This window comes from Hyla sarda, chromosome 8 (genome assembly GCF_029499605.1).
Source record: "Hyla sarda isolate aHylSar1 chromosome 8, aHylSar1.hap1, whole genome shotgun sequence".
Taxonomy (NCBI): Eukaryota; Metazoa; Chordata; class Amphibia; order Anura; family Hylidae; genus Hyla; species Hyla sarda.
Window position 1 is genome coordinate 12,442,972 of NC_079196.1, and position 26,777 is coordinate 12,469,748.

A 26,777-nucleotide genomic window follows, 5' to 3' on the forward strand; every position below is an offset into this window, starting at 1 on the left:
GAGGGAACGCTCCTCGGTGTTGAATGGAGCTGAACAGAAGGAAGGAAGGACGATCTCCTCGTTCACGTGAAAGGAGGCGACAAGAGAGAGCCGCCAGCTCAGAGGCCCTCCTAATGGAGGTAATGGCGATGAGAAAGGCGACCTTCCAGAAAAAAAACGTCCCGAAGAGGTTCAAACGGAGCTTCCCTCAAAGCACTGAGCACCAGGTTGAGATCCCAAGGAGGGGTGGGAGACCAGTACGGCGGAGCAGCATGGGCCACACCCTGCAGGAAGGTGCGGATGTGAGGGTTGGAAGCAAACAGCCGTTGAAAGAGAATAGAAAGAGCCGAAACTTGACCTTTAAAGGAGCTGAGCGCCAAACACTGATCCAGATCGGAATGCAAGAAGACAAGGAGGCGCGGAAAGGAAAAGATAACCCCGCGTGGCAGGATATACCCCGCCTACTAACTCTGAGCTAATCAGTTTTAGCTTAGTGTCAGTAGGATGCAGACGCAGGTCTGGAGTTCTCTAGACCTGGTCTTTTTTTTTCTAGCTAGGGCCTGTATTTAGGTTCTTTCTCCTTTTTTCTTTTCTGGTTTTTAGGTGGGGTTCAGGAGCATGGTGCTACCTGTTCCCCCATATGAGGCTAAGGGGCTCGGGGCATAGAGTGTGCACCATTAACACCTTCCCGCCAACGGCCAGTGCCTGGGGTTGCACCTTCGGTCAGGGTCCCCCTATCTTCTCTGCTCATCCCGCTGTCTCAGAATGACATGACGCAGGTTACCATAGCTGGCCAAAGACGTCTTGGGTGAGTATGTGCAGGACACAGGGTGCAACCCCAGGCGCTGGCCGTTGGCGGGAAGGTGTTAATAGTGCACATTCTATGCCCCGTGCCCCTTAGCCGCATATGGGGGAACAGGTAGCGCCATGCTCCTGAAACCCCACCTAAAAAACAGAAAAGAAAAAAGGAGAAAGAACCTAAATACAGGCCCTAGCTAGAAAAAAAAAAAAGACCAGGTCTAGAGAACTACAGACCTGCGTCTGCCTCCTACTGACACTAAGCTAAAACTGATTAGCTCAGAGTCAGTAGGCGGGGTATATCCTGCCACGAGGGGCCGACTTCTTTTTGTACATCTAGTGTCAGCCTCCTAGTGGCAGCAAGATATACCCATGGTCTCTGAATCCCCCAATGGAGCTGACCGAGAAAGAAAAGGTAAGTGCTTCTCCTCTCATAGAGTCACAGCGCAGAGCGTTGCTTCTCATCGTCCGGGTGTCTGCAGAGCATTGCACTAAATAACAGTATTAGAACACTGCTATTAGAGCACTAAGTATTCGAGCACTGCCCTGCAGATACAGGCAAGGGGATGGGCTGCAGATGGCACCCAAAATCCCTGCAGTCTATTCTCCTTCCTTAAAGCCCTACTAACCTGTGAGATCCGGGACTGTAGAGCGTGCCCTCCTCACCATAACCACAATTTGAAATGCTGTCTATAAAGTGCCATATATATCATTTTCACCTTTTTTAGGGGGTAAAATCAGCATCTCCAGTGGCCCCCTATGGGTTAAACACAGACTGAGCACAGCAAAGACCAAACCCTGTGGTAACAAAGGTCACCATTACTGTGGGGTATGAACACAGTAGGGCGCCGCTTATCTCTCCTTACCAGGGTTGTGCATACACACACATGAAACAGCTTCTTTTATCCCGGCGCCCCAATATCCCAAGATCTCATGTATCAGGATACAGAACAGGGAGAGAAAGAAGCCAAGCGCCAGTCTCCTGCATCACACACAAGACCGGCAAAAGCAGCCTTGTCAGCGTATTGATAGAAGGAAGCGGTTGCTGTACGCTACACGCGGGTGGGCGGGTGGGGGGGGTTACAGGTGGCTGCTGTAACACAGTAACTTCCTGAAAGGCTTGTTATGTTTAGCAATATGCAACAATCCCTTCCGGCGACAAAAGGCTGAAACAGTGGATTAGCCAAAGGTCTGGCTGGTAGCGGGGTCCGGGGGAGAAGCCATCTGGGTCCTGCTTTCATTAACATTTACCAGGGAGAAGTCTGTAAAATCGGTGCTGGTGGCCGCCTGACGCATGTTTACCTGTCCATTGGCAGCACTAAACTGGGGAGATATTCCAGGCCGACCGCCATGGTACTGTGCCCTGAAGGGCTGATCAAAAGCATTCAGCTGGTATGTCTGATGGACAGTCTGAGAGTCATTCTTCTTTTGTCCAGTCACTTGATCTATAAAATCCTGCGTGGAGGAGGAAGGTGAAGGGGACGTGTGGCTACCGTCATCCCCTGTGAAGCCAAAGGCGCTCTGGGAATCGGCCACAATGAGGCCAAAGTGAGATTTGTCAGGGGACACTCTCAGCGGGGTGCTCAGACCTGCCCGGAAAGTGCTGATGGGTAGTGTGGCATAGACATGCTTGTCCAGTGGGGGGAAGGTGGTTGTGCTGGAGAGACTCTGGGTGTCGGTGACAAAGTTAAGGCTTGTGTTGTTCAGATAGGCATCGTTCTGGCTAGTCCGTTCCAACGCCTGCTGCAAAAACTTAGAATACTCCTGCAACATGCTGGCTTTGTCAGATTGTGGGACCTGGGTGGGGGCCCCCAAAGTCTCTGGCTGGCTGGATTCCCCCACCTCTGAAGAGTTTATGGAAATACTGGAGGTCACCTCAGTATCCCCTACGCTGAATGAGATCTCGTGCTGCCCGTTGGCTTTGTGCGAGTAATGGTCCAGGAGGGTCTGTAACACCTCATCCGGAATCACACTCTTATCATGGTTTGTTTTGATGTCCACACTCAACGCCTGGGGATCTATAAGGGCAGCCGTGCCACTTTCATCTATGACACTGGCCACTGCTGCTTGGGTGGCAGAAGGCTGAGATGCCAAGGTGCCCACATTCAAAGCGTACTCCCTGCTATTGCTGCTGTTGGTGCTGGCGGCCAGCAGATACCGCTTCTTCTTGGAGAACTGCATGGCCTCATCATAGCTGACGCTGCTATTGGCTGGTTTAGCGCTTCCATCCTGAAGCGGATCATTGTGATCCATGTCTGAATTGCTTCCCGAGTCCAGCAGCACCTGCTTATCCACAAGTTCAAACGCATATTTTGCCACTTTGCCATCATCAAAGGCAGACAGCGTGGTCATGGCCGGGCTCTGCTCCAGGACGTGCTTCACGCACTTCTTGCTATTCACCTTCTTAATCAGCAGCTTAGGAGGACTGATATCTCCAGACACCGGCTCCTGTAAGTGTAAGTCACTGACCGAGGGGTGCGGCATCTCCACAGCATACTCTGCCACCATGAATTCGTCTTTCACTTTGGTGCTGTCTGGGAAGAGTGGGAGGAAGTCGCTTTTCTCCTTCTTCTGATCCACTTTCTCAAGCGATATTTCCTTCTCGCTCATCCCCAAGAGCTTCATCTTATCTGTCCTCTGCTTCTTTTTAGGTAAAGCCCCATCTTTACACGCGGCAGAGAAGCAGATGTCGCCGTCGGGAGGTAAGAGGGAGGATTTGCCGGAGCTTTTTCCCGATTTCCTCTCTCGGTTCTCATGGCACATGCGCTTGTGCTTCAGTACCCGATCCGTCCTGGAGAAGTACTGTCAGAAAGAAGAAGGTATGAAGGTCATTAAGGTCACTATTAATTGATGTCTGGAAAAGTAATTACACAAAGACAGGATTTACTCCTAACTAAACACTGATGAGTTCGATCAGTGTTTCCCAACCAGGGTGCCTCCAACTGTTGCAAAACTACAACTCCCAGCATGCCCGGACAGCCGAAGGCTGTCCGGGCATGCTGGGAGTTGTAGTTTTGCAACAGCTGGAGGCACCCTGGTTGGGAACACTGAGTTAGATTAATAGCAGAAAATCATAGGGGGGATTTATCCTTGCACCAGCACCCTATCAAGTCATGTGACCATTTAATTAATTAGGCACATAATCATTGACAAATTGAGGAAAAAATTCAGCTCCCACGGGTAAGATTAAAACTTAATATTTACTTCATCCAGATAAAATTTTAAAGAACATACTGGGGGTAGGTAGTGATTAGAGATGAGCGAACTTACAGTAAATTCGATTCGTCACAAACTTCTCGGCGCGGTAATTGATGACTTATCCTGCATAAATTAGTTCAGCTTTCCGGTGCTCCCGTGGGCTGGAAAAGGTTCATACAGTCCTAGGAGACTCTTTCCTAGGACTGTATCCATCTTTTCCAGCCCACCGGAGCACCTGAAAGCTGAACTAATTTATGCAGGATAAGTCATCAACTGCCGAGCCGAGAAGTTCGTGACGAATCGAATTAACTGTAAGTTTGCTCATCTCTAGTAGTGATATGTCACTCTAAAAAAAAACGTTGACGCGTTTCAAGCATAAGCTCTTAGTCATGGCCCTGACAAAGAGCTTATGCTCGAAATGCGTCGGTGTTTCACTCCTATTTTAGAGTCCAACAATTACCTCCAAACCACCAGGCGCAAACAAAGGATAGCAGCAATAGATATGGCAGCAGTGCTTAATAAAAGGATCAGGTGTATTATACCCGAGGTGTTTAATAAGAAATAGAATAACGCGTTTCAACACCAGGACAGGCGTCTTCCTCAGGTTCAAACGAGACAATGACACATATCAGATATATACAAAAAAGTACCGTATTGCAGGAGACAATTAGCTCACGTCTCATGGCCTGACGTGAGCTAATTGTCTCCTGCAATACGGTACTTTTTTGTATATATATCTGATATGTGTCATTGTCTCGTTTTAACCTGAGGAAGACGCCTGTCCTGGCGTTGAAACGCGTTGCTCTATTTCTTATTAACCTCGGTTATAATACACCTGATCCTTTTATTAAGCACTGTTGCCATATCTATTGCTGCTATCCTTTGTTTGCGCCTGGAGAATCCCTAAGTGGTTTGGAGGTAATTGTTGGACATTTGGACACCACGAGTTGGACGGATCGGCTGCACTTTGGAATAACATCTTTACCAGTGTTGTGCCTGCTTGTCAGCACAACCACCCGGGTAAACGCATTTCAATAGTTTATGCGTATCTTACCCTCTTGTAATTGCACTATGGAGCGCTCTTGGGTGATTTTGTCTTTATCCTATTTTAGAGTGACATGTCACTACCTACCCCCAGTATGTTCTTTTTAATTTTATCTGGATGAAGTAAACGTTAAGTCTTAATGGTACCCGTGGGAGCTGGAGCTTTTTTCCTCCATTTGTCTGTATACTACGGGGAGAAGCGGTTCCCTGCATCAGTGCTTCCGCTTCACAGTCCACCTGTGTCTGGGGCTTTTCATATTGAAGCGGTGAGCTGATCTATTTTTTCTTCTGTTCACATAATCATTGCCACCACACAAATTAAAAGTGCAGAAAAATCGTTCATCTTCACCACACTTGATAATTCCCCTGTAGACTTTATATAATTCTGTATGCCTTTGCTCCAATTAAGAATTTTTAACTATGATTACATACATGCACGCAACACTAGTATGGTTACACACCTGCTGCCAGCACTAGTATGGCTTCACACTTGCTGCCAGCACTAGTATGGTTACACACCTGCTGCCAGCACTAGTATGGCTTCACACTTGCTGCCAGCACTAGTATGGTTACACACCTGCTGCCAGCACTAGTATGGTTACACACCTGCTGCCAGCACTAGTATGGTTACACACCTGCTGCCCGCACTAGTATGGTTACACACTCATGGAGGCAGTACTGGTATTATACGCTCGAAGAGAAAATCGGTTACCCGCACTCGCTGCTAAGCTTCAGCAAGACAACTCCGCTACATCGGTTTCCACGGACATCTGCGGTTTCAGACAGGCTGCGGGGCGCTCAGAGGCGACTGCCGGCTGGTTTCGCGCTGACTGTGCTTCTTCCAGCCTTGTTTCTCATATATACGAGGCCGAAAGAAACGGAATCAGCGTGAAACAAGCCGGCAGTTGTCTCTGAGCGCCCTGCAACGTGTCTGAAACCGGAGATGTCCGTGGAAGCCGATGTAGCTGAGTCGTCATGCTGAAGCCTAGCGGCGAGTGCGGGTAACCTCTTTTCTCTTTGAGCATACTATATTGTGACTTACAGTTCTCTGGTTCCCAGCACTGCCGGACTCGCATGCCTAGGACCCCGATCTCCCGCAGTGACAAATAGAAGAGCTGATGCCCTGTAGTCTTTGTAGGCAATGTTACAATAGTGTCACTTTATCTCCTGCAGTGTTAGTACTGGTATTATTACACCCATGAAGGCAGTACTGGTATTATTAAAAACCTGGAGGCAGTACCGGTATTACCGAAAACAAGGAAGCCATACTGGTAATACTACGCACCTGGAGGCAGTATTCACATTGGTATGGTTTCTCTCCACTGTGCGTCCTCTTGTGCCTCTCCATGTGGTATTTCTGAATAAAGCGCATCCCACATTCGTCACAATGAAAAGGTTTCTCTCCTGCAATATATACATTTTGTTCGTTTCTTTAAAGATTTTGGGCAGTATCCACATAGAATAACATCAGATGCATCTAAAAAAATACAATATCTACACACTGTACATAACCACAGCCAGAGGAAGGGAAAGCATTCAAGTGTCCAGCCCTAGTATGGACAAGAAATGGAGCAGAAAAGCCTCAGCTCTTGGGGAGCACATAATATGTGGACTCACCCGTGTGAATCTTCTCGTGTCTCTGCAGCAGATACTTCTGGATGAAGCGCATATCACACTGACTGCACTGAAAAGGCTTCTCACCTGCAACAACATAATGTCAGACCATTGGTTATACAAAGACATTACATGACTCCCGTAATATAACATTGACATGAACTCTATGAATTGTTTGCATCTTCTCAATCTATCACTGAGAATTGGTGCCCATAAGCCTCACTTAAACCAGCTGCACATCACTAATGTTAATGGCTGCCTGACCTTCAGGAACGTGTTTATCCAGGGTACGTAGTTTTGCTGTGCATATTTTTGTTTTATTTTCCTTTTTCTATTATTTTCTATATGATTACTAAGACAGCATACAAGTGGCGTTTTGGGATATAAGAGTAGTGCAGAGTTTGACATGTACATCACCACATATACGCTACCACTTGAGGGGGGAAAAAATTGTAAACCTCAGTGTCATATGGCAGAAAAGTAATGCTGGGTCTTTATAAACATGTCCTTAACCCCTTAAGGACTGAGCGTTTTTCAGTTTTTGCACTTTAGTTTTTTCCTCCTTAACTTTAAACATCATAATTCTTTCAATTTTGCACCTAAAAATCCATATGATTGCTTACTTTTTGCGCCACCAATTCTAATTTGTAATGACATCAGTCATTGTGCCCAAAAATCTACGGTGAAACGGAAAAAAAAAATCATTGTGCAACAAAATTGAAGAAAAAACGCCATTTTGTAACTTTTGGGGGCTTCCGTTTCTACGCAGTAAATTTTTCGGGAAAAATTACATCTTATCATTATTCTATAGGTCCATACGATTAAAATGATCCCCTACTTATATAGGTTTGATATTGTCGCACTTCTGGAAAAAATCATAACTACATGCAGGAAAATTTATATGTTTAAAATTGTCATTTCTGACCCCTATAACTTTTTTATTTTTCCGCATACGGGCCAGTATGACTGAGGGTTCATTTTTTGCGCCGTGATCTGAAGTTTTTAGTGGTACAATTTTTGTATTGATCGGACTTTTTGATCGCCTTTTATTCATTTTTTCATGATATACAAAGTGACAAAAAATACGCTATTTTGGACTATTTTTGTGCGTACGCCATTAATTAATGATATATTTTTATAATTCGGATATTTCCGCACGCGGCGATACCACATATGTTTATTTTTATTTACACAGTCTTTTTTTTTATGGGAAAAGGGGGTGATTCAAACTTTTCTTAGGGAAGGGGTTAAATGATCTTTATTCACTTTTTTTTTTCTTGTGGCTACTATACCTCACTAACTGATCTTTTACATATAGCTTTGTTATCTCATAGGCTAACATTGATCGATGATTCTGCCGCTTGACTGCTCATGCCTGGATCTCATGCACTGAGCAGTCACTCAGCGATCGGCGACGCAGGAGGAAGGTAGGGACCCTCCTTGTGTATGCCAGCTGTTCGGGATGCCGCGATGAAATCCTGAACAGCCCACTGAGCTAACCGGCAGTAGTTTACTTTCACTTTAGATGCGGCGATCAACTTTGAACGGCGTCTCTAAAGGGTTAATAGCACACGGCACCGCGATCAGTGCTGCGCGCTATTAGCCACGGGTCCCGGCCGTTGTTAGAGGCCGGGCCCAACCCGCTATAGAAAGGGAGCGGACTCAGGGCGTACAGGTACGACCTTAAGGGGTTAAAGGGGTACTCCGCTGCCCAAGCGTTCGGAACATTTAGTTCCGAACGCTTTGAGCGGGCATTGTGATGCCACGCCCCCTCAATGCAAGTCTATGGGAGGGGGCTTGGCGGCAGCCACGCCCCCTTCCATAGACTCACATTGAGGGTGTGTGGCCATGACGTTCGCCGCTGGCGCCCAAAACCTAAACAAACGCCCGCTGCTGCACAGAGATCGCAGGGGTCCCAGCTGCGAGACCAATGCGATCAGACATCTTATCCGTTATCCTTTGGATTGGGGATAAGATGTCTAGGGGTGGAGTACCCCTTTAAGGGGTTATACATTTTGCTGTGTTTTTGCCTAGGCCAGCCAGGTTACCACCACTATGGATGCTGTAAAGGCAGCCATATTGGTCGTCACTCAGTAATGGAAGCGGATTGTCCTTTACTATGTTACAGCAAGGCACATGAGAACCCACTGAGAGTCCACAATGACCATGGGTTGGATACTTGTGGGATTACCTGTGTGGATGAAGACGTGTCTCTGCAGGTGATAGTTGGTTCTGAACGCTGCGTTGCAGTGCTCGCACACATGACATTTTGGGATCTTCAGTCCCAGGGAGCCGTCCTCATTGATAGTGAGGATCTGAAATACATGCAATAGTTTGAGATAAGATTCAGCACACAGCCTGACCCCCCTCCAAACCTGCATAACCCGGCTCTGCTTTACCTTGGCTGGGGATCTCTGCTTCCTTTTCTTCTTCTTCTGGAGGTCGACCGGCTCTGACAGCTGCTTGTTCTCCGTCATCTGCGCCTCCATCTCCTCTGTGAATTTGATCTCTTGTTTCACATGAACCTGTTGTGATAACACAGAGATCAGCAGATGCCTCATAGCTGCAAGACGCAGAGCTCCACTACAAAATCCTTCATGAGGTTGTGCTAAACATCCATCAAAAAATTATTTGACATATATGGAATTACGAACTTTATCATTCACACATTTCAATGACAACACAAGTGTTATACATAGGCTGTGCTGCACCCGTCCATGTCTTGGCAAATCTACTTTTTCATCAATGGTGATCAATATCTAATTACAATACAGATGGCAGCTGCTACGGAACCTCATAATGCAAGCCTCAGCTATTTAACCTCTTAAGGACGCAGGGCGTACCTGTACGCCCTGTGCCCGGTCCCGGTGTTTAAAACATCACATCGGGTCGGTCCCGGCTGCTATTCATAGCTGAGACCCTGGGCTAATAGCGCGCGGCACCGAACGTTGTGCCGCGCACTATTAACCCTTCAGACGCGGCGATTAAAGTTGATCGCTGCGCTGAAAATGAAAGTAAACGCTTCCCGGCAGCTCAGTCGCGATAAAATCGCGATGTCCCGATCAGCTAGGACGCGAGCGGAGACCCCCTTGCCTTGCTCCGTCGCGTCCGATCGGCGTTTGATTACTCCAAGCCTGAGCTACAGGCTTGAGCAATCAAGCCCCTATCTCGCTGATCCATGCAAAGCTATGGCTTTGCAGGGATCAGTATAAGAGATCAGTGTGTGCAGTGTTATAGGTCCCTATGGGAGCTACAGCACTGCAAAAAAAAAAAGTGAAAAAAAAAGTTAACAAAGATCATTTAACCCCTTCCCTAATAAAAGTTTGAATCACCCCCCTTTTCCCATAAAAAACAACTGTGTAAATAAAAATATGTGGTATCGCCGCATGCGTAAATGTCCGAACTATAAAAATATATTGTTAATTAAACCGCATGGTCAATTGCGTACGCGCAAAAAATTCCAAAGTCCAACATAGCGTAATTTTGGTCACTTTTTATATCATAATAACATGAATAAAAAAGCAATCAAAAAGTCCTATCAATTCAAAAATGGTACCGATAAAAACTTTAGAACACGGCATAAAAAATTTGCCCTCAAACCGGCCCGTAAGCGGAAAAATAAAAAAGTTATAGGGGTCAGAAGATGAAAATTTTAAACGTATACATTTTCCTGCATGTAGTTAGGATTCTTTTCATAACGACAAATTCAAACCTATATAAGTAGGGGATCATTTTAACCGTATGGACCTACAGAATAATGATAAGGTGTCATTTTTACCAAAAAATGCACTGCGTAGAAACGGAAGCCCCCAAAAGTTACAAAATGAAATTTTTTCTTCAATTTTGTCGCACAATGATTTTTTTTTTCCGTTTCGCCGTGGATTTTTTGGTAAAATGACTAATGTCACTGCAAAGTAGAATTGGTGGCGCAAAAAATAAGCCATCATTTGGAATTTTATGTGCAAAATTGAAAGCGTTATGATTTTTAGAAGGTGATGAGGAAAAAATGAAAATGCAAAAACGCTGAGTCCTTAAGGGGTTAAAGGAGATAAATTATGCTAAAAAAACGTATCCTCTATCGGCAGGATAGGGAATAAGTTTTAGATTGCGGGGGGTCTAACTGCAGGGGACCTCTGCTCTACCTGGGAACAGGGTGTGCGGATCCCCACACAAAGCGGTGGCCAACAAGCCATATACCTCTATGGGGGAGCCATTCGACTAACTTCAGCTTTCCCACAGAGATATATGGAGGGGGCGTGTCGGTCACCGCTTTGTATGGGGGTCGTGAGGCTGCGTTCCCGAGGAGAGTCGGGGCCCCATACAAATCACGGGGGGTACCAGCCGTCAGGCCCCCCGCAATATTTTATTTGGGGTTGATATTGTAAAATATTGTAAGTCTTACCACAAGGGCCCTGTGGATAGACAATATTTTTATGTATTTTCTATGCTATTCTTTGGTTAGTTTTCCTTTTAATTAATTAAATTATCTTTTGATTAAATCTTGTACTATTGGTATAGTATTTTATTTTTAACAGTTTCCATTGTGCATCAGTTTTATCTGGTGGCAGACTGAGGACTGGTCATTTTTTTTTTTTTTTACATTTGTGGAATGTCCGCCTGGAAAACAGGGGCAGTTTTATGTTGATTTGTTTCTGTAGCATATACAGGGATTCCTCAACTTACAATGGCCTCAACATATAATAGTTTCAACATACAATTGTCTTTTCTGGACCATCGTAAGTTGAAACCAGACTCAACATACAATGCTACGGACAGTCCAGATCTGTTAAACATGTCAATTGCTGGAAGAACTGACCAATCAGAATGGGCATTCACTGGTAAAACCCCTGTATTGCTTAAGTACATGCACTGACTGGTGTCTGGTAGCGCCCCCTACAGTACAGGGAGGTATTACATGTTCTGTACTCTTTACCTGTATTACTGAAGTGTATGCACTGACTGGTGTCTGGTAGCGCCCCTACAGTACAGGAAGGTATTACATGTTCTGTACTCTTTACCTGTATTACTGAAGTGTATGCACTGACTGGTGTCTGGTAGCGCCCCCTACAGTACAGGGAGGTATTACATGTTCTCTACTCTTTACCTGTATTACTGAAGTGTATGCACTGACTGGTGTCTGGTAGCGCCCCCTACAGTACAGGGAGGTATTACATGTTCTGTATTCTTTACCTGTATTACTGAAGTGCATGCACTGACTGGTGTCTGGTAGGTCCCCCTACAGTACAGGGAGGTATTACATGTTCTTTACTCTTTACCTGTATTACTGAAGTGCATGCACTGACTGGTGTCTGGTAGGTCCCCCTACAGTACAGAGAGGTTTTACATGTTCTTTACTCTTTACCTGTATTACTGAAGTGTATGCACTGACTGGTGTCTGGTAGCGCCCCCTACAGTACAGGGAGGTATTACATGTTTTGTACTCCTTACATGTATTACTGAAGTGTATGCACTGACTAGTGTCTGGTAGCGCCCCCTATAGTACAGGGAGGTATTACATGTTCTGTACTCTTTACCTGTATTACTGAAGTGTATGCACTGACTGGTGTCTGGTAGCGCCCCTACAGTACAGGGAGGTATTACATGTTCTCTACTCTTTACCTGTATTACTGAAGTGTATGCACTGACTGGTGTCTGGTAGCGCCCCCTACAGTACAGGGAGGTATTACATGTTCTGTATTCTTTACCTGTATTACTGAAGTGCATGCACTGACTGGTGTCTGGTAGCGCCCCCTACAGTACAGGGAGGTATTACATGTTCTGTACTCTTTACCTGTACCAGGGTTACCTGCTCCTTTGGACACCAGGTGGGGGCGACTCCATTACTTTTTTTGGACATTGTGTCTACTGTACCGGACCCCAAAGAAGCTCCTGTCCTCTACATAGACCAGTGTTTCCCAAGCAGGGTGGCCCCAGCTGTTGCAAAACTACAACTCCCAGCATGCCCGGACAGCCTTTGGCTGTCCGGGCATGCTGGGAGTTGTAGTTTTGCAACAGCTGGAGGCTCCCTGCTTGGGAAACACTGACACAGACAGTGATTTACAGCTCCCAGCAGATCTTTCTTACTTTTATATATAAGGATTTGCTTTATCTGTATTAGTTATCTACTTATTTTTCTTTAATTCTCACTTTTTCCTATTTTTGGATGACATTTTGGTGCCTTTAGAACCAATTACCAGGTTTCCATAGAGTTCTGGTCTCAACATACAATGGTTTCAACATACAATGGTCGTCCCAGAACCAATTAATATTGTAACTTGAGGGACCACTGTAGTTCCATACGGCCACAGAACTACTTATGGAAATTGAGGGAAATATGTACAGGGGATGCACAGCGCAGCGTTGCCCACTGACCGTGTACTGGAATCCCGGGGGCAGCAGCCTCTCCTGTGCATCCACATCTTCTTCGTCATTTTTCACCGTTTCCTCTTGTACCATTAGCTCATCCTGTGACATCATGTTCTCGCGTCCGGATAAAGCTGAGCCCACCGCGCCAAGGCTGAGGCCTGTCCGGGACAGTGCGGTGGAGGAGGGCTGCTCAGCTACTCCTAGACCAAGCAGACCCCTGGAAGGAGACTGCAGGACGCTTGTGTGGCTACATTTAAGAAAACCATCGATGATGCTGCTGCTTTCAATGTTCATAATTCACAGAGGCCTGAAAGAGAAACATGGAAAATACATTGTGAGGCCTTTGGCTTTGTACACCTAGGCAATTGTTTCCCAACCAGGTTGCCACAGGCTGTTGTAAAACTACAACTCCCAGCATGCCCGGACAGCCTTTGGCTGTCCGGGCATGTTGGGAGTTGTAGTTTTGCAACAGTTAGAGGAACCCTGGTCGGGAAACACTGACCTAGGCCAATATTTGGCACCATCCACACAAAGTAGTCAAACACATAAGCTCAGCTGAATGCCCATCACACATCTGTTGCAGAAAATCTGCAGCATATCTACGTGTGTTCCTTCCCTAAGGTAGGGTTCACACTATGTAATATCCGCCCAGTGAAATTCCAAGCGGACATTCAGTGTACAGCATGAGCCGACCGAATCAGCCGGTGCTAGGACCGCTCGGATATGCGGCATCTCTATAGATGGCAATCCATTTCTGAGCGGATTCTTGTGAAAGAATAAACATTTTTTATTTTTTTTGCAACAGCTGGAGACACGCATTGCTTAAGGGTAGGGTCACATGTAGCGCATGCGATGCATATTTCACGCTGCGGATGCGCCGATGACCTTCACTAGAGTGATCTCCCTTGCTTTGCCGGTGTGTCCTGCGTCTCTGCTCGTAGCAACAATCCGCGAGTCTGTAGTAAACTGCGCTCGCACGTGCAGTTTACTGAGACATCGCGCCCACTCTCGGACTAGCTCAGGGAGCGACAGCATTGGATGTTAGTAAATTGTGCATGCGCTCGCAGTTTGCTGCAGACGTGTGGATTGCTGCTACGGGCAGACACGCAGGACACACAGGCACAGCAGGAGGCTCACTCTAGAGGCGGTCATCGGCACATCCGCAGCGTGAAATACGCTGCGGATGCGCTATGTGCGACCCTACCCTTAGGCTGTGGTCCCACGTGTGTTTCACTGCATTTCCTAAATTACATAATTAGAACCTAATTAACCCCTTAAGGACACAGTCCAGTTTGATTTTTGTTTTTTGCCCCCTCGCCTTTTAAAGGGGGTTTATCCAGCTTAGCAAAATGTATCCCTTATCCAAAAGGGTAGAGGATAAGTGCAAGATCGTGGAGTGTTCCACTACTTTGCCCCCCCTGAAATCTCCTACCCTTGCATCTCTGTGGGAGAGCCGAAGCGCTGTACTTCTGTATCTTCCATAGAGATGCATGTAGAGGGCGTGTTGACCTCCGCCTCGTGCACCGGGCAGGAGATAACTCTAAGGCTGGGTTCACACTGTGGAATTTCTGGACAGAATTTCTGCCAGAGATCAAGATGGCGGCACTAGGACCGAGCGGACTGCATTGACATCCTCATAGATGTCAATGCATTTCTGAGCAGATCTCCCAAAAGATCTACCCAAAAATGCATTGCCGTCTATGGGGACGGCAATGCAGTCCATGCGGTCTTAGTGCCGCCGGCTAAATCTCCAGCAGAAATTCTGCCCAGAGATTCCGCAGTGTGAACCTAGCCTTAGGCTAGGTTCACACTGCGGAATCTCCGGGCAGAAAATTTCCACCCGGAGACTCCAAGTGCGGCCAGCGCCGACTGAATCTGTCGGCGCTAGGACCGTGCGGACACTGCAAGCTCCAATAGACTGCAATGTGTTCCGCGAGTATTGCCACCTGAAGAATGAGCAACGCCATTCTTCAGGTGGAAATTTCCAAGCGGATTTTCCGTTCACAAATTCCAAAGTGTGAATTTGTGAACGGGAACCCATTCACTACACTATACATTTTATCAAGCGGAATTTCTGCCAGCAATTTCAAAGCAGAATTGCAGGCAGATATTCCGTCGTGTGAACCTAGCCTTATTGTTCTATCCACAGACCCATACGAGGCTTGTCTTTTATGTCCGACCAATTGTACTTTGTAAAGACAAGTTTCATTTTACCATAAAATGTATGGCACAACCAAAAAATATTATTTGTGTGGGAAAATTGAAAAGAAAAACACAATTATGCAACTTTTAGGGGGGGTTTGGTTGTACACTTTACGTTAAATGATACAGTGCAGATGCGGTAATCTCTATTCCTAATAATCCACAATCTGTAATAATTGTCTGGGGCCGGAGTCATGTGTACAACGGCGGATCACATAATCACCTTTTTTGGTGTGGAAAAGTCTAGCAGCTCTAGATCTGAAGTGACTTTTGAAAACGTGTCTTACTTGAACTCTTTTGTCTTTTTACTTTGAAGTGGTTGCTGATCTATGACGTGTGACTTTTCCTAAAAATTGTCAAAATGTCTTTGTGTAGCGGGGAAACCATAGTGGTGTACTAAAGTGTTCTTTATTTAAAAAAAAAAAAAGTGTACTAGCGCTGTGCGACCATTAATTAAATTTGGCACACGTACACATTACCACTTGTGTTGTTCTCATTGCAGGTCATGTGATTTTTAGATCGAGGGAAGGATCCTTCTACGAAATAACGTGAAAGACGACAACACACAAAAACAGACTGAAAAAAAAAAAAAGAATAGACTGTTTATCAGCTGTTTTTGTATGAAAAAAAACACCTATCTAGCTGTAATCAGCCTAAAAAAGTGTCAGTTACATAAAACTATTGTGTTCGCACTTTAATTACAAATACATTAAACATTATTAGGTACGCCTCTGTAGTTCCCAGGTCAGGCCCCTTTATATTTTCTACCAGGTGCTGGAGATTTTGCTCCATATAGACATGATGACATCACACAGTTCCTCCATATAGACATGATGACATCACACAGTTCCTCCATATGGACATGATGACATCACACAGTTCCTCCATATAGACATGATGACATCACACAGTTCCTCCATATAGACATGACGACATCACACAGTTCCTTCATATGGACATGATGACATCACACAGTTCCTCCACATGGACATGATGACATCACACAGTTCCTCCATATGGACATGATGACATCACACAGTTCCTCCATATGGACATGATGACATCACACAGTTCCTCCACATGGACATGATGACATCACACAGTTCCTCCACATGGACATGATGACATCACACAGTTCCTCCACATGGACATGATGACATCACACAGTTCCTCCATATGGACATGATGACATCACACAGTTCCTCCATATGGACATGATGACATCACACAGTTCCTCCACATAGACATGACGACATCACACAGTTCCTTCATATGGACATGATGACATCACACAGTCCCTCCACATGGACATGATGACATCACACAGTTCCTCCATATAGACATGATGACATCACACAGTTCCTCCATATAGACATGATGACATCATACAGTTCCTCCATATGGACATGATGACATCACACAGTTCCTCCATATAGACATGATGACATCACACAGTTCCTCCATATAGACATGATGACATCATACAGTTCCTCCATATAGACATGATGACATCACACAGTTCCTCCACATGGACATGATGATATCACACAGTTCCTCCATATGGACATGATGACATCACACAGTTCCTCCATATAGACATGATGATATCACACAGTTCCTCCATATAGACATGATGACATCACACAGTTCCTCCATATGGACATGATGACATCACACAGTTCCTCCATATAGACATGATGACATCACACAGTTCCACCATATAGACATGATGACATCACACAGTTCCTCCATATAGACATGATGACATCACACAGTTCCTCCATATAGACATGATGACATCACACAGTTCCTCCACATGGACATGATGACATCACACAGTTCCTCCATATAGACATGATGACATCACACAGTTCCTCCATATAGACATGATGACATCATACAGTTCCTCCATATGGACATGATGACATCACACAGTTCCTCCATATAGACATGATGACATCACACAGTTCCTCCATATAGACATGATGACATCACACAGTCGACTGCACGTCCATGATGAGAATCTCCAGTTCCACCACATCCCAGTGGGGATCTATAGGATGAGATCTGGTGACTGTGGAGGCCATTGGAGTCATGTGACCTCATTGACCTATGGGTTGATGTCACGTGACCTCATTGTCCTGTATGGGATGTCATGTGACTTCATTGTCCTGTATGAGATGATGTCATGTGACCTCATTGTCCTGTATGGGATGATGTCATGTGACCTCACTGTCCTGTATGAGATGATGTCATGTGACCTCACTGTCCTGTATGAGATGATGTCATGTGACCTCACTGTCCTGTATGAGATGATGTCATGTGACCTCACTGTCCTGTATGAGATGATGTCATGTGACCTCATTGTCCTGTATGAGATGATGTCATGTGACATGGGGCATTATCCTGCTGGAATTATCAGAAGATACAGGGGACACTGTGGTCATAAAGGGATGGACATGGTCAGTAACAATACTCAGGGAGGCTGTGGTGTTTATACTGGGATCAATTGGTACTAAGGGGCCCAAAGTGCCCAGAAAATTTCCCCTGCACCATTACACCCCCACCAGCCTGATCCACTGATACAAGGCAGGAGGGATCCACGCTGACCCTGTCATCTGAATGTTAACGCAGGAATGGAGACTCCTCAGACCAGACAACGCTCTTCCGTCTTCTCTTGACCAGTTCTGGTGCCTGTGTGAATTGTGGCCTAGTTTCCTGTTCTTAGCTGACAGGAGTGGCCCCGATGTGGTCTTCTGCTCCTGTAGCCCATCTGCTTCTAGGTTCCGTGTTGTGCGGTCAGAGATGGTATTCTGCAGACCTTGGTTGTAACCAGTTGGTTGAGTTACTGTTGCCTTTCTGTTATCTCGAATCAGTCTGCCCGTTCTCCTCCGAGACCAACAAGGTCTTTTCCTCCACAGACCTGCCACTCACTGGATATTCTCTCTTTTTCGGAACGTTCTTGTTTGTGAAGATCCCAGTAGATCCGCAGTTTGTGAAATACTCAGAAAGGCCTGTCTGTTCCCAACAACCATGTTACGTTCACAGTCACTTACATTGCCTTTGTTCCCTATTCTAATGCTCGCTTTGAACTTACGAAAGTTGTCTTGACCGCTTCTACGTGACTAAATGCATTGAGTTGCTGTCATGTGATTGGCTGATTAATTATTTGTATTAACAAGAAATTGGACAGATAATAAAGTGGCCAGTGAGTATTATACGACTTATTTTTGTCCCACTGATTAGTATGTGAGAAATTAATTGTGAATGTTCTAAGAGATCCAAATAATTAGGACTGTTCTATAATGAGGACACAAGACCGGCCAATCAGCGCTCGCGAGTGGAGGAATCTACTATATCCTGTATTTAACCCTTTAGCGTCATCGGACGTAAATGTACGTCATGGCGCAGTGGTACTAAGCGCACTATGACGTACATTTACATCATTAACATAATCGCGTGCACCGGACCAGTGCTCGCGTCATGCACAGCCGGGGACCTGCCGGTAATGGCGGAAATCAGCGATCGCGCCGATGTCTGGCAATAAACTCTCAGATGCCGTGATCAATACAGATCATGGCATCTGTGGCACTTAATATGGATGATCAGATCGTCCGCATTATCCCGTATGGTGACTAGCGTAAACATTAAAAAAAAGGTCCAAAATTGCTACTTTTTTGGTCACATCATAGTCCAAAAAAAAAAAAATTATAAAAATAATGTATTAAAAGTTTTATATATGCAAATATGGTATCAATAAAAAGTACAGATCATTGCGCAAAAAATGTAGCCCTCATACCGCTGTTTATACGAAAAAAATGAAAAAGTTATAGGTCGTCAAAATTAAGGGATTTTAAACATACTAATTGGGTTAAAAAGTTTGACTTTTTTTAAGCGCAACAATAATAGAAAAGTATAAAAATCATGGGTATCATTTTAATTGTATTGACCCACAGAATAAAGTAAACCTGTCATTTTTACCGTAAATTGTACGGCGTGAAAACGAAACCTTCCAAAATTCTTTTCAATTTTGCAACACAGTATTTTTTGGTTGCGCCATATATTATATGGTAAAATGAGATGTCATTACAAAGGACAACTGGTCGCGCAAAAGACAAGCCCTCATAATAGTCTGTAAATGAAAATATAAAAGAGTTATGATTTTTAGAAGGCGAAGAGGAAGAAACGTAAACGTAAAAATAAAATTTGTCTGGTCCTTAAGGAGGGAAGGACAAGTGTCCTCCCTTTTATATGGACACATTTCTCTACCCCCCCCACCTCCTATTATATGGACACATTTCTCTACCCCCCCCCCTCCTATTATATGGACACACTTATCTCCCCCCCCCATTATATGGACACACTTATCCCCCCCCCCATTATATGGACACACTTCTCTCCCCCCTCCTATTATATGGACACACTTCTCTCCCCCCCCTCCTATTATATGGATACACTTATCTCCCCCCCCCATTATATGGACACACTTATCCCCCCCCCATTATATGGACACACTTCTCTCCCCCCCTCCCCCCTATTATATGGACACACTTCTCCCCCCCCCTCCTATTATATGGACACACTTCTCTCCCCCCCTCCTATTATATGGACACACTTCTCTCCCCCCTCCTATTATATGGACACACTTCTCTCCCCATTATATGGACACACTTCTCCCCCCCCCTCCTATTATATGGACACACTTCTCTCCCCCCCCCTCCTATTATATGGACACACTTCTCCCCCCCCCCTCCTATTATATGGACACACTTCTCTCCCCCCTCCTATTATATGGACACACTTCTCTCCCCCCCTCCTATTATATGGACACACTTCTCTCCCCCCTCCTATTATATGGACACACTTCTCTCCCCCCTATTATATGGACACACTTCTCTCCCCCCTATTATATGGACACACTTCTCTCCCCCCTATTATATGGACACACTTCTCCCCCCCCCCCCTATTATATGGACACACTTCTCTCCCCCCCCTCCTATTATATGGACACACTTCTCTCCCCCCTCCTATTATATGGACACACTTCTCTCCCCCCCTATTATATGGACACACTTCTCTCCCCCCCTATTATATGGACACACTTCTCTCCCCCCTATTATATGGACACACTTCTCCCCCCCCCCCCCTATTATATGGACACACTTCTTCCCCCCCCTCCCTCCTATTATATGGACACACTTCTCCCCCCCTCCTATTATATGGACACACTTCTCTCCCCCCTATTATATGGACACACTTCTCTCCCCCCCCCCTATTATATGGACACACTTCTCTCCCCCCCTCCTATTATATGGACACACTTCTCTCCCCCCCCCTCCTATTATATGGACACACTTCTCTCCCCCCTATTATATGGACACACTTCTCTCCCCCCCTATTATATGGACACACTTCTCTCCCCCCTATTATATGGACACACTTCTTTCCCCCCTATTATATGGACACACTTCTCTCCCCCCCTATTATATAGACACACTTCTCTCCCCCCCTATTATATGGACACACTTCTCTCCCCCCCTATTATATGGACACACTTCTCTCCCCCCCTATTATATGGACACACTTCTCTCCCCCCCCCCCTCCTATTATATGGACACACTTCTCTCCCCCCCTATTATATGGACACACTTCTCTCCCCCCCCTATTATATGGACACACTTCTCTCCCCCCCCCCCCTCCTATTATATGGACACACTTCTCCCCCCCCCCCCTATTATATGGACACACTTCTTCCCCCCCCCCCCTCCTATTATATGGACACACTTCTCCCCCCCTCCTATTATATGGACACACTTCTCTCCCCCCTATTATATGGACACACTTCTCTCCCCCCCTATTATATGGACACACTTCTCTCCCCCCCCCCCCTCCTATTATATGGACACACTTCTCCCCCCCTCCTATTATATGGACACACTTCTCCCCCCCCCTATTATATGGACACACTTCTCTCCCCCCCCTATTATATGGACACACTTCTCTCCCCCCCCCCTATTATATGGACACACTTCTCTCCCCCCCCTCCTATTATATGGACACACTTCTCCCCCCCCTATTATATGGACACACTTCTTCCCCCCCTCCCTCCTATTATATGGACACACTTCTCCCCCCCCTCCTATTATATGGACACACTTCTCTCCCCCCTATTATATGGACACACTTCTCTCCCCCCTATTATATGGACACACTTCTCTCCCCCACTTCTCTCCCCCCTATTATATGGACACACTTCTCTCCCCCCTATTATATGGACACACTTCTCTCCCCCCCTATTATATGGACACACTTCTCTCCCCCCCTCCTATTATATGGACACACTTCTCTCCCCCCCTCCTATTATATGGACACACTTCTCTCCCCCCCCTCCTATTATATGGACACACTTCTCTCCCCCCCCCTCCTATTATATGGACACACTTCTCTCCCCCCCCCCCTCCTATTATATGGACACACTTCTCTCCCCCCCCCTCCTATTATATGGACACACTTCTCTCCCCCCCCCTCCTATTATATGGACACACTTCTCCCACCCCCCCTATTATATGGACACACTTCTTCCCCCCCTCCCTCCTATTATATGGACACACTTCTCCCCCCCCTCCTATTATATGGACACACTTCTCTCCCCCCCTATTATATGGACACACTTCTCTCCCCCCTCCCTCCTATTATATGGACACACTTCTCTCCCCCCCTATTATATGGACACACTTCTCCCCCCCCCCTATTATATGGACACACTTCTCCCCCCCCCCCTATTATATGGACACACTTCTCCCCCCCCCTATTATATGGACACACTTCTCCCCCCCCCCTATTATATGGACACACTTCTTACCCCCCCTCCCTCCTATTATATGGACACACTTCTCCCCCGCTCCTATTATATGGACACACTTCTCCCCCCCCTCCTATTATATGGATACACTTCTCCCCCCCCCTCCTATTATATGGACACACTTCTCCCCCCCCCTCCTATTATATGGACACACTTCTCCCCCCCCTCCTATTATATGGATACACTTCTCCCACCCCCCCTATTATATGGACACATTTCTTTCCCCCCCCCCCCCCATTATATGGACACTTTCCCTCCCCCCAATTATTCGGGCACTTCTCTCTTCCAATTATTCGGGCACTTCACTCCCCACTCCTCCCCCCATTATTCGGGCACTTCTCTCCCCCCATTATTCGGGCACTTCTCTCCCCCCTCCTCCCCCCATTATTCGGGCACTTCTCTCCCCTCCTCCCCCCCCCCCCCCCAATATTCGGGCACTTCTCCCCCCCCCTCCTCCCCCCATTATTCGGGCACTTCTCTCCCCTCCTCCTCCCCCCATTATCCGGGCACTTCTCTCCCCTCCTCCTCCCCCCATTATCCGGGCACTTCACTCCCCTCCTCCTCCCCCCCATTATCCGGGCACTTCTCTCCCCTCCTCCTCCCCCCATTATCCGGGCACTTCTCTCCCCTCCTCCTCCCCCCATTATCCGGGCACTTCTCTCCCCTCCTCCTCCCCCCATTATCCGGGCACTTCTCTCCCCTCCTCCTCCCCCCATTATCCGGGCACTTCTCTCCCCTCCTCCCCCCCCCCCCCCCATTATTCGGGCACTTCTCTCACCCCCCATTATTCGGGCACTTCTCTCCCCCCCTCCTCCCCCCATTATTCGGGCACTTCTCTCCTCCCCCATTATTCGGGCACTTCTCTCCTCCCCCATTATTCGGACACTTCTCTCCTCCCCCATTATTCGGACACTTCTCTCCTCCCCCATTATTCGGACACTTCTCTCCTCCCCCATTATTCGGACACTTCTCTCCTCCCCCATTATTCGGACACTTCTCTCCTCCCCCATTATTCGGACACTTCTCTCCTCCCCCATTATTCGGACACTTCTCTCCTCCCCCATTATTCGGACACTTCTCTCCTCCCCCATTATTCGGACACTTCTCTCCTCCCCCATTATTCGGGCACTTCTCTCCTCCCCCATTATTCGGACACTTCTCCCCCCCCCCTCCCCCCCCCCCCATTATTCGGGCACTTCTCTCCTCCCCCATTATTCGGGCACTTCTCTCCCCCCCTCCTCCCCCATTATTCGGGCACTTCTCTCCCCCCCTCCTCCCCCATTATTCGGGCACTTCTCTCCCCCCCTCCTCCCCCATTATTCGGGCACTTCTCTCCCCCCCTCCTCCCCCATTATTCGGGCACTTCTCTCCCCCCCTCCTCCCCCATTATTCGGGCACTTCTCTCCCCCCCTCCTCCCCCCCATTATTCGGGCACTTCTCTCCCCCTCCTCCCCCATTATTCGGACACTTCTCTCCCCCTCCTCCCCCATTATTCGGACACTTCTCTCCCCCTCCTCCCCCATTATTCTGACACTTCTCTCCCCCCTCCTCCCCCCATTATTCGGGCACTTCTCTCCCCCTCCTCCCCCATTATTCGGGCACTTCTCTCCCCCCTCCTCCCCCATTATTCGGGCACTTCTCTCCCCCCTCCTCCCCCATTATTCGGACACTTCTCTCCCCCCTCCTCCCCCCATTATTCGGGCACTTCTCTCCCCCTCCTCCCCCATTATTCGGGCACTTCTCTCCCCCCCTCCTCCCCCATTATTCGGGCACTTCTCTCCCCCCCTCCTCCCCCATTATTCGGGCACTTCTCTCCCCCCCTCCTCCCCCATTATTCGGGCACTTCTTTCCCCCCTCCTCCCCCCATTATTCGGGCACTTCTCTCCCCCCCTCCTCCCCCGATTATTCGGGCACTTCTCTCCCCCCCTCCTCCCCCCATTATTCGGGCACTTCTCTCCCCCCCTCCTCCCCCATTATTCGGGCACTTCTCTCCCCCCTCCTCCCCCCCATTATTCGGACACTTCTCTCCCCCCTCCTCCCCCCATTCTTCGGACACTTCTCTCCCCCCCTCCTCCCCCATTATTCGGGCACTTCTCTCCCCCCCTCCTCCCCCATTATTCGGACACTTCTCTTCCCCCTCCTCCCCCCATTATTCGGTCACTTCTCCCCCCCCTCCTCCCCCCATTATTCGGACACTTCTCTCCCCCCCTCCTCCCCTGTTATTCGGACACTTCTCTCCCCCCTCCTCCCCCGTTATTCGGACACTTCTCTCTCCCCCTCCTCCCCCATTATTCGGACACTTCTCTCCCCCCCATTATTCGGACACTTCACTCCCCCCCCTCCTCCCCCATTATTCGGACACTTCTCTCCCCCCCATTATTCGGACACTTCACTCCCCCCCTCCTCCCCCATTATTCGGGCACTTCTCTCCCCCCTCCTCCCCCCATTATTCGGACACTTCTCCCCCCCCTCCTCCCCCCATTATTCGGACACTTCTCTCCCCCCCTCCTCCCCCATTATTCGGACACTTCTCCCCCCCCTCCTCCCCCCATTATTCGGGCACTTCTCTCCCCCCTCCTCCCCCCATTATTCGGACACTTCTCTCCCCCCTCCTCCCCCATTATTCGGACACTTCTCTCTCCCCCTCCTCCCCCATTATTCGGACACTTCTCTCTCCCCCTCCTCCCCCATTATTCGGACACTTCTCTCCCCCCCATTATTCGGACACTTCTCTCCCCCCTCCTCCCCCATTATTCGGACACTTCTCTCCCCCCCTCCTCCCCCATTATTCGGACACTTCTCTCCCCCCCTCCTCCCCCATTATTCGGACACTTCTCTCTCCCCCTCCTCCCCCATTATTCGGACACTTCTCTCCCCCCCTCCTCCCCCATTATTCGGACACTTCTCTCCCCCCCATTATTCGGACACTTCTCTCCCCCCCCATTATTCGGACACTTCTCTCCCCCCCATTATTCGGACACTTCTCTCCCCCCCCTCCTCCCCCATTATTCGGACACTTCTCTCTCCCCCTCCTCCCCCATTATTCGGACACTTCTCTCTCCCCCTCCTCCCCCATTATTCGGACACTTCTCTCCCCCCCATTATTCGGACACTTCTCTCCCCCCCATTATTCGGACACTTCTCTCCCCCCTCCTCCCCCCATTATTCGGGCACTTCTCTCCCCCCTCCTCCCCCATTATTCGGACACTTCTCTCCCCCCTCCTCCCCCCATTATTCGGGCACTTCTCTCCCCCCTCCTCCCCCCATTATTCGGGCACTTCTCTCCCCCCTCCTCCCCCCATTATTCGGACACTTCTCTCCCCCCTCCTCCCCCATTATTCGGGCACTTCTCTCCCCCCCCTCCTCCCCCATTATTCGGGCACTTCTCTCCCCCCCTCCTCCCCCCATTATTCGGGCACTTCTCTCCCCCCCTCCTCCCCCCATTATTCGGGCACTTCTCTCCCCCCTCCTCCCCCCATTATTCGGGCACTTCTCTCCCCCCTCCTCCCCCCATTATTCGGGCACTTCTCTCCCCCCTCCTCCCCCCATTATTCGGGCACTTCTCTCCCCCCTCCTCCCCCCATTATTCGGGCACTTCTCTCCCCCCCTCCTCCCCCATTATTCGGACACTTCTCTCTCCCCCTCCTCCCCCATTATTCGGACACTTCTCTCCCCCCCATTATTCGGACACTTCTCTCCCCCCTCCTCCCCCCATTATTCGGGCACTTCTCTCCCCCCTCCTCCCCCCATTATTCGGGCACTTCTCTCCCCCACTCCTCCCCCATTATTCGGACACTTCTCTCCCCCACTCCTCCCCCATTATTCGGACACTTCTCTCTCCCCCTCCTCCCCCATTATTCGGACACTTCTCTCTCCCCCTCCTCCCCCATTATTCGGACACTTCTCTCTCCCCCTCCTCCCCCATTATTCGGTCACTTCTCTCCCCCCCTCCTCCCCCATTATTCGGTCACTTCTCTCCCCCCCTCCTCCCCCCATTATTCGGACACTTCTCTCCCCCCTCCTCCCCCCATTATTCGGACACTTCTCTCTCCCCCTCCTCCCCCATTATTCGGACACTTCTCTCCCCCCTCCTCCCCCCATTATTCGGGCACTTCTCTCCCCCCTCCTCCCCCCATTATTCGGGCACTTCTCTCCCCCCTCCTCCCCATTATTCGGACACTTCTCTCCCCCCCTCCTCCCCCATTATTCGGACACTTCTCTCCCCCCTCCTCCCCCATTATTCGGACACTTCTCTCCCCCTCCTCCCCCATTATTCGGACACTTCTCTCCCCCCCCTCCTCCCCCATTATTCGGACACTTCTCTCCCCCCTCCTCCCCCATTATTCGGTCACTTTCCCTCCCTCCAGCCCCCGTTCTCCCGGTTCCGGTGCTCGCGGCCTGTTCTTTCCTCCCTGCCCGGAGTTTCCTGACTTTTCCCCCAGGCGGAGTCCTCTCAGCTCCCGGAAGCGTCTCCCGCCTCGGCTCCGACACTCACCCGCATCCCCCCCTAGTCCCGGGTTCCGGGCCGGTCCAACCGGTGTCAGCGGCGGCTTCTTCCTCCTCCCCCACCGGAACCGGAACCGGAGACTGGGCGGCCCCGCGCAGAGCATGCCGGGAGGAGGAAGGACGGGGGCGGCCTGATGTACACGAAGCGAAATTACAGTCTACGCCACAGCGAGCCGCACAGAACCGGCGGGAAATCTCCTCACAGCAG

General features: G+C 48.4%; 1 protein-coding gene across 1 annotated transcript; it reads right to left on the reverse strand.

Moving 5' to 3' along the window:
* Positions 1 to 1,055: 1,055 nt before the first annotated feature.
* On the reverse strand, positions 1,056 to 26,777 carry ZNF148 (zinc finger protein 148). Its single transcript, XM_056535973.1, has 7 exons — positions 26,559 to 26,777; positions 13,006 to 13,306; positions 9,033 to 9,158; positions 8,825 to 8,948; positions 6,637 to 6,720; positions 6,305 to 6,423; positions 1,056 to 3,579 (listed from the first exon to the last, which is right to left on the reverse strand). Exons 2-7 carry the CDS (start codon positions 13,291 to 13,293, stop codon positions 1,957 to 1,959), a joined length of 2,364 nt encoding a protein of 787 aa, XP_056391948.1. The 5' UTR covers positions 13,294 to 13,306; positions 26,559 to 26,777; the 3' UTR covers positions 1,056 to 1,956.

Bases quoted from the DNA above. Each gene is read 5' to 3' on its own strand.
- ZNF148 (XM_056535973.1), bottom strand. From the start codon at position 13,293: ATGAACATTGAAAGCAGCAGCATCATCGATGGTTTTCTTAAATGTAGC. The intron at 9,159-13,005 runs GTCAGTGGGCAA...TTATCACAACAG, and splicing joins CCCCGGGATTCCAGTACACG to GTTCATGTGAAACAAGAGAT. The intron at 6,424-6,636 runs GTGAGTCCACAT...TATATATTGCAG, and splicing joins ACACGAGAAGATTCACACGG to GAGAGAAACCTTTTCATTGT.